The sequence below is a fragment of the Bubalus bubalis genome, chromosome 1, assembly GCF_019923935.1.
Source record: "Bubalus bubalis isolate 160015118507 breed Murrah chromosome 1, NDDB_SH_1, whole genome shotgun sequence".
Lineage (NCBI taxonomy): Eukaryota > Metazoa > Chordata > Mammalia > Artiodactyla > Bovidae > Bubalus > Bubalus bubalis.
In genome coordinates, this window is record NC_059157.1 from 104184675 (window position 1) to 104198597 (window position 13923).

A 13923-nucleotide genomic window follows, 5' to 3' on the forward strand; every position below is an offset into this window, starting at 1 on the left:
GTCACTTTCCTCCTGTTCATCTGGTTGCCATCCTTGGTGTGCTGGGTCTCCATGGGTCTCCCCAGCTAGACCTTCTTCCCTTCTTTACCTTCCCCTGGGTTCTGGGAGGCTGACCTCTACTTCATACATTAACTACAACGTTTAAAAGCCCAGGAGCAAAAGTAGGTACAGCATGCTTCCATTTGTGTAAAAATGGACACACATACATTCATGTATGCATGCACGGGTGTGTGTGTGTATGCGCTTGTTTCAAGTCTTATCTTTTAAGAAGATTGGTGTTTGCTTCTAGGGGATGGGGGCTGACAGTCAATGGTAGAAGGGGGACATACATGCTTTTACATGTAAGTATACGTGTGTGTGTATATATATATATATCACTACATTTATGTTTTGCCATGTGCAAGCATTTTCCATTCAAAATATTGAGAGCATATGTATGAGAAACAGAGAGTGAAGAGAGAGCAGAGAAAGCACATAGTTATTTTGGGGTCACTGAGCAATGAAGACACCCCCTGAGCCTGCCTTGTTATCCTGTCCTTCCTTCCCTAAGAACCTGCTGCCTGAGCTTAGATGGAATTTTGAAGCCTCTCCCACAATTTCTCCACACTATGTGGCTGGTGAGGCCTGTCAGCAGGCAGAGTGACATTGGAGAAGGATGGGCAGTGAGCTGGGCCCCGCCTCAGCCTCCTCCAGGCCAGGCCTGGGAGCGCATCCTGTGGGCAGGGCGGAGTGAAGCGCCATGCACAGTGGTGCAGCTCTGCAAGCTTCTCTCTGCTGAGTCCCAAGGAGGTGGTGAGAGCAGGGAGCCCCCCAAGAGCTAGGCTTCCCCAGGAGACGCGGTGCCTCGTCTTGATTATTTAACTGAAACAATACTGTGCTGTCAGCACGAGTTATTGAATGATGAATCAATGAGCAACGTGTACAGAGGAGCATTTTCCCTAAGAACATCAGCAGTCATGAGCCGAAGCCTAATGGGGAAGGCCGGGAAGTTACTAAGCCAACTGATTTCAACAGCTAAGGGGCAAAGAATGATGGCGAGGACTCACCCACTGATTCATTCAACACAAGTTTATGGAGCCTCTGCTGTATTCAAGGGCTTTCCTGGTGGCTCAGCTGGTAAAGAATCTGCCTGCAATGTGGGAGACCTGAGTTCGATCCCTGGGTTGGGAAGATCCCCTGGAGAAGGGAAAGGCTACCCATTCCAGTACTCTGGCCTGGAGAATTCCATGGGCTGCATAGTCCATGGGGTTGCAAAGAGTCAGACACACTGTATTCAAGGCACTGCACTCAGTGGTAAACAACATCTTTTGTGGGCTAGGCTGTGAACTTAAGTTCCATGGTGATGTGAATGGCAAAGTCAAAAGCAAGTTGAGTTGAGAGATTCATGAATTTCCAACTCATTGGAGGATTTGTCCTCAATTTGTTTACAAAGACAGGAGATCCTGATGAATTTGATTGAAGATGAGCCTAGTATTCTCTTAACTTTGTGCTTCTCAATCAACCACCCTCTGCCCCATATCCAGTGTTCTGAAAGCCAGGTAAGGCATTCTATTGCTAAAATCTAGAGTTGTTTTTTTTTAAAGCCACACTGTGAGGGTTTCCCTGGTGGCTCCGAAGAGTCCACCTGCAATGCAGGAGACCTGGGTTCAATCCCTGGGTTGGAAAGATCTCCTGGAGGAAGGAATGGCAATCCACTCCTGTATTCTTGCCTGGAGAATTCCATGGACAGAGAAGCTGGTTGGCTACAGTCCATGGGGTCACACAAAGTCATGCACAACTGAGTGGCTAATACACACATATACACGTGTGGCACATGGGATCTCACTTCCCTGACCAGGCAGCGAACCCACCCTCTAGTAGTGAAAGTGCGGATTCTATTGCTAAACTATAAACAGCCCTCCTCTATTTCCTTGTTTCAAAAAAATTCAAGAAAATTAAGTAAGTTGGTAGGACTTTCTTTAAAGTTTTTTGCACTTGAAAGTTTCTTAAATTCTGGTCACCGGCTATTGTTTATCCATTCTGGAATTTTAAATAACTCAATAGCTGTCTGATTTAGCAGAAATGTAAATCCTAGTTATTTTTCTGACCTGTGCAATGGAAGGATCAGGGATCTTTAGGGTTTTCTCTAGCACTAGCTCTCCACCCTCCATTGCCTTAGGGGCTGGATGCTGTGATATTTGACTCCTGACTGCTAAATCTCTGCTGGGACCTGAGGCAACACAGGTCGACCAGGCCCCACAGCCTTGGAACTCTGCAACCCATGGTCCTGCCTTATGTGTGCATCCAGAAATGCATGTCACCCTTCTCAGGCAATAAGAGCAATTCCAGGAAGGAAGAAACTGCAGTTCAACTTTGTTCTACCTCAGTCCCTAGGGTCGCAAAGAGTCGGACACAACTGAGTGACTGAACTGAACTGATGATGTTCTCTGACAATTCACAATCCTACGTGGCAGCCCATTTCATTAAAAGAAGAGGTCTGGGGGACTTCCTTGGTGGTCCAGGGGTTAAGCATCCACCTTGCAATTCAGGGGATGCGGGTTTGATCCTTGGTCAGGGAACTAAGATCCCCCACATACCTCAGAGCAACTAAGCGGGCCCATGGGCTCTGGAGCCCCTGAGCCACAACTGGAGAGTCTGGGTATCGCAATGAAAGACCCCTCAGGAGGTAGCAAAGATCCCTTGTGCTGCAGCTAAGACCCGACGCAGCCAAATATGTAAATTAATTAATTTAGGAAAAGAAAAATTAAAAAAAAGAAGAGCTCTGGCAGAAGGTTGTGTTTTGTGCTGCATTTAGTAGAAGTCCAGTGACTTCCACTATCTGGTGTTGGCGGTATACTGCCCCTTTCTCCTCTGCTTCTCACAGGAGGAGGAGTAAGAAAAAATGGCGGAGAAGTCATTTCTATTGGGGTTTCAATATAACTCGGGAACTTCCTTATTAAGATGCAATATATCACTATATCAATAGCGAAGTTATGCTGTGAAGGCTAGACGAGGCAGAGGAGGACGGCTGGGCTTCTCTGCCTTGAGTCCTGCTCACAAGTTCTCTAACCGATGTTCTAGAATGGGACGACTAGGCTCCTCTCTGACCACCAGCAGAGCTACCACTGTTTAGATTTCCCTTGGAGCAAGGGCATAGTTATATTTTGAAGCAGAGGAACTTTTTCTAATACATAATAATAATAATAACAATAACACTGGCTAATATCTATTGGGCTTTTATAATGGCCCAGAGACTTTAACACAATATGTGAATAAGTGGAGAGCTTATTATAGTCTGGACTTCCCTGGTGGCTCAGCTGGTAAAGAATCTGCCTGCAATGCGGGAGACCTGGGTTCCATCCCTGGGTTGGGAAGATCCCCTGGAGAAGGGAACAGCTACTCACTCCAGTATTCTGGCTGGGAGAATTCCATGGACTGTGTAGTCCATGGGGTTGCAAAGAGTCAGACACGACTGAGTGACTTTCACTTTCACTTACTGTAGTCTAATGAATACATTTAAAAGAAAAAGAGAAAGAGATGAGAGAGAAGCAAGCCTATACGTGCTAAGTCACAAGTCTTTTCTGCCTTCTCAATTCTATATTTGAAAATTCTTTTGGAAAGTTTTATTTCTGGAACAATTATGATCTCACTGGTGGCAACAAGACTGCAATTAGCTCATCATTCTTCTTCACTTTGCATGTTGACATTAACTGGGAACCCTGTCTAATGTCAGTTTTTGAGACTGTCACCTGTGTGTGTGTGTGTGTGTGTGTGTGTGTGTGAGCAGGAGTAAGACTGCCCCTGCCAGCCTCCAAGAATGAGTAAGAGGAATAACTCTGCCCAGCAAACATTGCTGGGGGTTTGCTGCTGGTCCATTTTGCAGATTCCAACTTAGAAGGCATTTTCTCTTTTTGAAAAAGTGTTTATTTATTTGACTGTGTTGGGTCTTAGTTGTGGCATGAGAATTCTTAGTTATGGCATGTAGGATCTAGTTCCCTGACCAGGGATCGAACCCAGGCTCCTGCATTAGAGCACAGTCTTAGCTATTGGACCAGGGAAGTCCAGAATGCATTTTCTTATAGAAACATGGATATAAAGGGTGGCTTAGTTATCAGACTAACACCCAGAGCACATTTAGACTCTTTGAAATGGTATTTGAGTGCCAGAGTCAACCTCTATTGTTATGTTAGAGAATGTGGCCTTGGTGTGTGTGTGTGCACATGCGCGCTTGTGTATATAATGTGTCATTGGTAAGTGGTAATGGGAAACAGTAAAAAGTAATGCAAGGATGATAACAACATCATATTTTAGGAGCACCCTGAATTGACCGGACACATCTTCATTGGATAACTTCTCAATTTAACCTCTAATATGGCAGAGAAACAAGCCTCACCTTGAGCAGGGGATATGTGCTTGGCATGTCTATGTATGTTATCCCAATTTAATCTTCACTTAATTGTAAAAAAAGCTCCATGAAGGAGGTGGAGTGAAGTGAAGGCATATATAGGCTTAGATTCTAGAGTCAATGAAAATTATAGAGACAAAATTCACCCTGAATCACATATAAAAATATACATGGTTTGATTACAACCCTGAACAGTAATAAGTAAAGACATATGACACATGCAGGAATATGTCATCTTTTATAAAGAGTTCAACATAACATGTAATTTTAGAGATAAAGTTGCTGCACTTATTTGCAGGAGGCCATATATAAAAAGAAATGCTGAAAACTTCCTAACTGAATACACAGACCTAGTCCAAATATTTGATTTTGTTCGTTTATGCTCTACTATATTATTACTCCAAATCTGTCGATGAGGAAGCTTAACTTAGAAAAGTTAAGTAACTTGTTCAAACAGACACAGCTGTTAAGTAGTAGAATTGAAGTTTGCATCTAGGTTTTTCTGACTCCAGGACCTCTGCCTTCCTAAATGTATTCTGACTTCTAAATAATTGACCAGCAAATGACTCTTTGAAGACTATATATAAGTTAAGATTTACCTGAATTTATATGTAATATGTTACATATATCGGTACACATAAGTACATAGCTATGTGACTTGTACATGTATACCAGAAATTCATAAAAATGGAACATAGTAGGAATTGAATGAACCAATTCAAGTGGACGAAGTAAGAAATCCCGATGAACACTAGAACAGGAGTTAAGTAGTTACCTCTTAGTGAATACTCAGTCTTTACTGTCAATGCCTATAACCTTACTATATGCGCTAACAATTTTCTTTCAAGACATGAAATTCCTGAGGCTGAAAGATGGTCACAGAATAGACATGGAAGGTACTGAAGCATGTGAGGTATAGATTTGGATCAGTATTGTATTTAAAGTCCTGGACATGTCAGAGAAACACATTTTTTATCCATTTGTCCATCCATCCATCCATCCATCCTGCCAACCATCCATCCATCTGATAGAAGATGTACCATGTGCCAAGCACCATGGCCAAGAATTTCTGTGTCTTAAAAATATAAAATACATTCTCCAATAATTCACAAATGTATCCTAGTTCCCCATGTATGCTAGAAATGATTCTTATTGAGTAAAAAGCTAGAAATGTATACCCTGCTCAAGGGCTTTTATGATATGCTACTTTGCGTTGTAAATTCATTACAAATTATCATCTTTTCATTAACAAATCTCACCTGAATTATTCATATAGCATAGTTTTTTTAACTGGCATATTTCTTCAAATGAATACAATGGTATTTCTTTCAAAATAGGAGTAAGCCAGACTTCATTAATTGGGGCAGCATGTGGCTCCTGCACCATCAAGTGAAGAGATTTTGCTTTCTGTTTTATTTATAATCAATAGAGGCCACTGCTTTGCAAGCTATAGGATCCTCATTTGATTACAAAGTACACTGCCTTTGAGGTCAGACATTTCAGGGAGGAACAGCACTCACAGCCATTCAGATGTGCTATGAATCACTTGGGTGTTGCAAGTGACGCTGTCGTTGTTACCTGTGGTGTTGAAGCCAAAGAGGAGGGGGCAGGACACAGCAAAGGACAGCAGCCAGACAGCTGTGATCATGAGGGCCACACGTCGACAGGAGCTCTGTCCCGTGCCTTGCTGGTAGTGAACAGGCATGACCACAGCAGTGTACCTGTGAAAGGAAGGGGATAGAGAATAGATAGGATGAGAAGTGTCAAAAGACAGGTTGCAAAAGGTTACTAGATGAATAATCAGGTTGATACATGCTGTAGGAGAAAAATACTTTGGTTGGAGAAACTTAAGGGAGAAAAGGGTCTTTGAGTGAACACAGCAGAAAGGTTGAGATAAGGCAGATGAAGAACTCATTGAGGGAGGTGAGCAGAGACGGGGAGAAAGAGTGAAAAGCATAGCATAGTGACCCTGGGTTGTCAGCGAGCTTCTGATATATCCAAGAGGGTATCAGGAATGGCTGCTGGCCCAGCATATTCCAGCCTTGTATTCACATACCCTGACACCCTTAAACCTGAAGACGCTAGGTGCTGGTTTGTGGGCCTTTATTTTCTTCCACAGTTTTCAGATAATGATGGAACTGTGCCCAAAGAGGATGTTTATCCCTGCTTGTATCCTAACATTAATTCTAACCCTTGCAGTGACAACTATTCCAAGTAGCAGAGATTTTGTGAATAGAGATGAGTAATATCTAATGAAGGCTTATTTTAAAATCAACTTTTCATGCTGCCTTAGTCTTTTGGGGCTGCTCTATCCAAAATACCACTGGGTGACTTAAACAATAAATATTTATTTTTCACAGTCCAGGAGATTGGGAAGTCCAGGATTAATGTGCTGGTAGATTTGGTATCTGGTGTTAAACCCACTACTTGGTTGGTGGACAGCCATCTTCTTGCTGTGTTCTCTCATGGTGGGAGGGGTGAAGCGAGCTCTCTGGAGTCTCTTTTATAAGCGAAAATCCCATTAATGAGGGTGGATTCCTACTCAAAGGTTCCACTTCCTAGTACCATCACAGAGGAGGTTAGGATTTTAATATATGAATTTGGGGGTGGGGGATGTAAACATTCAGGCTACAGCACACACTTTTACGTGGTCAAAGCTATTGTTTATTCTTGTTGGATATTGTCTTTTCTGTGGTATATCCACACGTACATTTCCAGCTGCTTATTGGACTTACCTGCACCATTGTTCCATGGTTGTCCCAAACTCAAGCTATCTGAAGTAGATCTTTCTATTTTCCTACATCTCTTAATCTGGCTCCACTTCCTGCCTTTCTTCAAGACATCCACACCCAACACTCAGGCTTTTTGACATTTCTTTGGCCTTTCCATATCATTTGCTCACCCATTCATTTAACATTTCATTCATCCAGCATTTATTGGGTTCTTTACTATTATCCAGGCCTTATTCTGGAAATACCAAGATGTGCAAATGGGACAATGGTCTCTTTCCTTATTGAGCTTGGAGGTAAGTGGAGTGGATGGATGAAAAAAATGTTAATATAAAATGAAAACTATCATGAAAGAATTAAGCTGGGTGACATGTTTAAGGGTAGCTGCTGCTGCTAAGTCACTTCAGTCGTGTCCGACTCTGTGCGACCCCATAGATGGCAGTCCGCTAGGCTCCCCCGTCCCTGGGATTCTCCAGGCAAGAACACTGGAGTGGGTTGCCATTTCCTTCTCCAATGCATGAAAGTGAAAAGTGAAAGGGAAGTCGCTCAGTCGTGTCCGACTCTTCGCAACCCCATGGACTGCAGCCCACCAGGCTCCTCCATCCATGGGACTTTCCAGGCAAGAGTGCTGGAGTGGGTGCCGTTGCCTTCTCTGGTTTAAGGGTAGAGGAGGATGTAAAGAAGGGGCAAAGTGCCAAGATGGGAGGAAATGAGTGGGGTGAGAGGGGGCCAGCCTGGAGGGAAGGTAGGAGAAGAGCGTTTTAGGCAGAGGGACAGCAGGTCCTGTAAATTTATGCATTGCAGTAACTTCCCTATTTATCCATGCACTTCTGCCACCTTCTGTCTGTGATGGCCACAGCCTCCTGGCTGGTTTCCTGTGCCAGGTTCCAAAATAGATTTCGTTATGTCTTCCCCACCCCATGGTCCCTCAGCTGACAACTGTCTAAGATAGGCAGAATTCCAAGATGGCGCCCAAGGTTCATGCACTGTAGAACGCGCAGAACTCCTGTGATTAGACTACAAATCAACAGATTGCATTAACCAAAAGGGACATGATTCTGGGTGGCTGGGCCTAATCAGGTGAGCCCTTAAAAGGAACTCAGTACTTCCTGAATAAGAGAGAGTCAAAGCATGAGAAATTATCCTCCTGGCCTTGAAGAGGCAACTTGCCACGTTTGGGAAAAGATCATTTGGCGGGGAACAGCATGAGGCCTTCAGGAGCTGAGAAGAGCCCCTGGCTGACAACCACTAAGAAAGTGGGAACCTCCATCTTATAACTGCAAGCAACTGAGTTCTACTGACTACATGAATACATTTGAAAGATGAAAACACAAGTCAGCCTATACCCATTTTCAGCCTCGTGAGACCCTGAGCAGAGAACCTACCTACACTGTGCACAGACTTTTGACCCGTGAGATAAAAAATGGATATAGTTTAAGTCACTACATTTGCGATAATTTGTTACATAGCAACAGAAAACAAATACAGTGTCAACACTAAGACTTCCCCAGCATGACCCCAACTTGTCTTGCCAATTTGACTTCCCATTGGTCCCTGACACTTACCTATAACTCCAGCCATGTTAGCCATGTAACCCATGTTACTAATGGGTAATCTTCAATAGTCTTTGTTCAATCCATTATCCCTTTTCCTTCCCAAGGTAGCTCATATTTTCTCTCCTTTAATCTCAGATCAGCTCTCAGTAACCGTCCCAGTCCTTCCATTTTATGAAGACCTCTAACTCTAAATGCATAATACTCTTCTGCCAATCACACTTCTCTTCTGCAGGCAGTGTCTTGCCTCACTAGTGAACTTACTTCATGGCTGGAGAGAGAGAGACTCTGTATGATTTAAGCTTCTTAATGGCTCAACTCATCTTAGAGCCTTGGTATTCCATATAGGCCCTTGCACAAGGCAAGTAGTAAGAAGCTGTAGGTTGATTGCCTCATGGATCCTGTAGAGGTGCCCTACCCCAAAAGAGGACAATTCTAATTCTATCCCAGCTCAAGGGATCTAATATATATAGCTGAGTCTACAAATGCTGAACATGTATTTACTATTGAAGTATGGTTGATTTACAATGATGTGTTAATTTCAAGTGTATAGTAAAGTGATTTTAAAAATATATATATATTTGTGTGTGTGTGACTGTGTGTGTGTGTGTGTGTGTGTGTGTGTGTATGGGCTTCTCAGGAGGTGCTAGTGGTAAAGAACCCACCTGCCAATGAAGGAGACTTAAGAGAGGCATATTTGATCCCTGGGTTGGGAAGATCCTCTGGAGGAAGGCATGGCAACCCACTCCAGTATATTTGCCTGGAGAATTCCATGGACAGAGGAGCCTGGCTGGCTACAGTCCATAGGGTTGCAAAGAGTTGGACACCACTGAAGTGACTTAGCATGCACACACACACACATATATGTATACACACACACACACTTTTTCAGATTCTTTTCCCATGTAGGTTATTATAAAACATTGAGCACAGGTCCCTGTGCTACATAGTAGGTCCTTGTTGTTTATCTATTTTATATATAGTAGTGTGTATTTGCTGCTCCCAAATTCCTAATTTATCTTTCCCGCCCACCTTGCCCCTCTGGCAATCTTGTTTGTGTTCTATGTCTGTGAGTCTGTTTCTGTTTTGTAAATAAGTCCATTTGTATCATTTTTTAGATTCCACATATAAGTGATATCATATGATATTTGTCTTTCTCTGTCTGACTTAGTATGATAATCTCTAGGTCCATCTATGTTGCTGTAAATAGCATTGTTTCATTCATTTTTATGGCTGAGTAGTATTCCACTATGTATATGTACCACAGCTTCTTTATCCATTCATCTGTTGATGGACATTTATCTTGGCTATTTTAAATAGCACATATGCTCAAATTTTCATTGTCCTCCCAGTATCCAGGGAACCTGGAGGCTGGATGCAGAGCAGGAACCCCCTCAGCTCCTCCTGTGCACCTCAAGGCTTGGGGCTGAGGAAGGACAGACCCTGAGCTGGGGGGGCGGGTGCAGTGCTCCCCAGTGCTCCAGCTGCCTCACTCATCTGCCTCTGTATCTGGCCTTAGAGTTCACGTGTTAACATTTGTGTCCCCAAAGAGCCTTGCAAGTCAGCTCCAAGGGCGAAGATGGATGCAGACTCGATAGAACTTGGCCTTGACACCCTGGCATGTGACAGAGGTGATTCTTTCTCAAGAAAGAGAAACAGAGCCCTTATTTAGTGAGGTCAAATTTAGATCCCACCACCAACTCCAAGGATGGCCCGTGATGGCCCAGTTTCCTTCTCCTGATGCACATACACTACACATCCTCCTTGAGTCCCTAACTTGGAGATGAGGGGCGGACAAATAGTGCCTTGCACTCCTCTGGGCTCTCACTCTGCTCAGGACTTCAGACTGCTGGGGCTTCAAGTCAAATACATCTACCGGGGCCTGGTCCTTAGCAGTGATCCCTTGAGGCACCTTGGAGGACAGCCTGAGCCTTGAGTTCTGTAGCTGCCCTGGCTGAACACCTGCTGAGGGTCAGGAAGGAAAGGTAAGATGCACTTCCTGCCCTTCAGACCTGCAGCTGGACCCAGGCCTTCATTTACATAATTACCTTTGATGTAGAAGAACTGACCATCCCATTCATTCAGTGATATGCTGCTAAATGCTTAATAACTGGCTCTGCAGGTGAAAAAGAGCCTTCATTTATACCATTTGTCAATTTATGTGGTACAAATACTCCCACCATTGTCCATTTCAAGTTACACCAATGGTTTAGTAACTGCCTCAAAAAGCTCCTAAAGTTTTGCCATCAGCTCTCACTGGCCATTATGAGCTGACTCCAAGCCCACCAATGAGAGTTGCTCATTTTCCTAAATAGGCTTTAATGTTCAGCAACTTCTTGGAGGTCCCAATTTATTCAATGAGCCAGTAAGCGTAGGGAGCACTGTCACTGAATGATTACATGATGAAAACAACTTCCCAAAGCTAGTGGTGGCAGAGGCCAGGTCTCTTCCGGCTGCCCCGCTGCTTCTCCAGGGCATTGCAAGTCTCTGAGGCCTTGTGGGGACTTCACAGGTAGTGCAGTGGTAAAGAATCTGCCTGCCAAGCAGGAGATGTGGGTTCAGTCCCTGTGTCAGAAAGATCCCCTGGAGAAGGAAATGGCAATCCATTCCAGTATACTTGCCTGGAAATCCCATGGACAGTGGAGCCTAGTTAGCGGCCTCAGTCCATGGGGTAAAAAGTTGGACACGTCTTAGTGACTGAGCACGCACGCACGAGGCCTTGTGGGGACAAGGGCTTCTTCAGGAAACATGGTATTGAAGGGTGCTTTGTACTTTGAGAGCAACCAGCTGCCTGGAACTGAGTTTCCCCAAGTAGCTTGATTCTATTAATTTCCTGCGGGTCCTGTTAAAATGCATATTTCAAGGCCACACCCTTGGATATTTGTTTCACTCCAGAAGTGCATATTTTTAGCAAGCAAGTGTATCTTTTGATTAGACAAGCTGGAGAAAGTCTGCATTGGGGAACATTTCTGTGTCAAAAACTCCTGTGAACTTGGGTTAGAAGTGAGAGATGAGACTACGTCTTGCCACTGTTACATTAATATTTTTTCTTAATTTTAAAACATGATTAAACTTTTAGAATAAGTGACACCCCTCCGCCCCCCGGCGCCCCATCCCTCACCCCAATTTGCTTTCAGGGCTTTTCCTCCAGGAAGCTTGCCACAGTGGGCTGAGACCCAGAGGCTGTTCCGGAATTGGCCACCGGAGGGCGCCAGAATGCAGCAAGAGCTCCGCCAGCGCGGCGGGGTGAGAAGTTCACGGCTCACCTGGGGGCTCTCCAGGCACCGTGGGGAGGTGGGGAGGGAAAGCTCGGGAGACCCCCCTGGTTCCTGCAGCCCTGCAGGGACCCCGAATTCCCACTCAAGCAGACTGCTTAGCCTCTGGTCTGCCCCCGAATCGATGTCAGATGACCGACCTTAGGCCAAGGCAGGGCTGGGCGTGGGCCCGATGCCCTCCCCCGGCGCTTCCAGGTCCTCAGCCAAGCTCCAGTGCGCAGTGTGCGCTGTCCCGATTGCAGCGCGCCTGGCCAGGCCCCCTCCCTTTGAGCTCTGAGCTTTCTGGGTCCTTGCTGGCGTGGCGGGAACACTGGCGGCGTGCTCAGTGGTAAGTCAATGGGCATTGGAAAACAGGCTGATTAGCGACTGAATCCCACTTTGCCTGCCGCTGAACTGTGGGGCCACGGACCAGAGATACGACTTCGTTGAGACCCAGTTTCCTCATGTGCACAGTGGGGATAATGTTTCCGCCCGATAGGGCTGTTTTGGGTATTGAATGAGATGATCTCTGTGAAGTTTTTTAGCACAATGCCCAGTACCTATTAAGCATTCGAAAAACAGTCTTATTATTGTTGTCATTATTATTGTGCTAGCCCAGGGGATCTGTAACTGTTCATATCAATCAGTTTTCCAGGAGGTGGGTGTCTGCACCTTATTCCTGATTATCAGGGAACATTAAGTTTATTTATTTCTCAAACAAACAAGTATACAGTACTTTCTCCGAGTCAAACAACGATTTGAAGTGCTCTACAAATATTAACTCATTTGTTCTTCATAACAACCCTTCTGCTATGATCCCCACTAAATGGAAGGGCACTGAGGCTCAGAGAGGTTAACTGGCTTATTCAAGGTCACATTGCTATGAACTGGTAAAAAAAAGTGAAAGTGTTAGTTGCTTAGTCATGTCAGACTCTTTGTGACCATAGCCCACCAGGCTCCTCTGTCCATTGGATTCTCCTGGCAAGAATTGGGTTGGGTTGCCATGCCCTCCTCCAGAGGATCTTCCCAACCAAGGGATCAAACCCTGGTCTCCTGCACGGCAGGCAGGGAAGCCTATGGAGTGGTAGAGCCAGGATTTCCAGCCAGGCAGCATGACTCAGAGCTAGGGGGCCCAGAGTGTGGCTAAGCCTCTGAGAAAGGCAGTGAGCTGGAGGAGAAAGAGGCTGCCTGGGTCTTTCCTCCTTTACCTACCAGCTGTGAGATCTGGGCAAGCTTACCTGCACAGTCTAGCCTTGAGTCTTTACTTGCAGAATGCAGGTAATACACCTGCCTTGCTGGGGTGTTGTGAGGGTCAGCATAATGACAAGCTCTTGGTGCCCGGCCTATAGTACATGCTAAAGAAACGGTAGCTATTGGGTTGGCCAAAAAGTTCATGTGATTTTTTTTCCTTAAGATGGTATGGAAAAATCTGAACGCACTTTTTGGCCAATGCAGTATTTCTATTGCTATTGGTTTTAGATCCACTCATGTTAGGATCAGCAGAGCAGTAGCCAGGTCACTGAAGACAAAGGAGATGTGCCTGATTTACTCCCAGGAAATGGCACCTAGAAAGCTGGGTGCCAGCCTGGCCAGAGGCCCCTCCCTCCGATCCCAGTCCTCGCCTCCAACAATGAAGGGGCCACTCGTTGGCACAGACAGAGGGGTGATGTGTGAGTCAGAAGATTCAGGTTCTAGGCTCAGAACTAAGAGGCTGCGGGACCCTGGTAAGCGTTGAGTTTAACTCATTCCTGCACCAACAATTTAAGCTCTTACTGCCCCTCTGACTTCCAATTCTGTGACTGTGGTTCGTGAGGTTGCCACTTTACTGAAGGTCTCAGGTCCTCACAGAATTCGACCTCGGCCTGGAGTCCTATTGACCGGTGGGAGGTGTGTGTGTGGGAACCGAGGAGGGTGCGTCCTGAGAACGCTGCAGTGGGGACGGCAGGAGGCTGGGCCGGGAGGGAGGGCCGGAGTCTGACTCCCCGCCTGGGTTTAATGAGCCC

General features: G+C 45.3%; 1 protein-coding gene across 1 annotated transcript in view; it reads right to left on the reverse strand.

Moving 5' to 3' along the window:
• Window positions 1-13923, reverse strand: part of DRD3 (dopamine receptor D3) — a 57453-nt gene that overhangs the window by 14330 nt on the left and 29200 nt on the right. The window contains exon 4 of the mRNA XM_025284342.2: window positions 5963-6105. Within this exon, the coding sequence (XP_025140127.1) occupies window positions 5963-6105 (143 nt within the window). The remainder of the gene's footprint in view (window positions 1-5962; window positions 6106-13923) is intronic.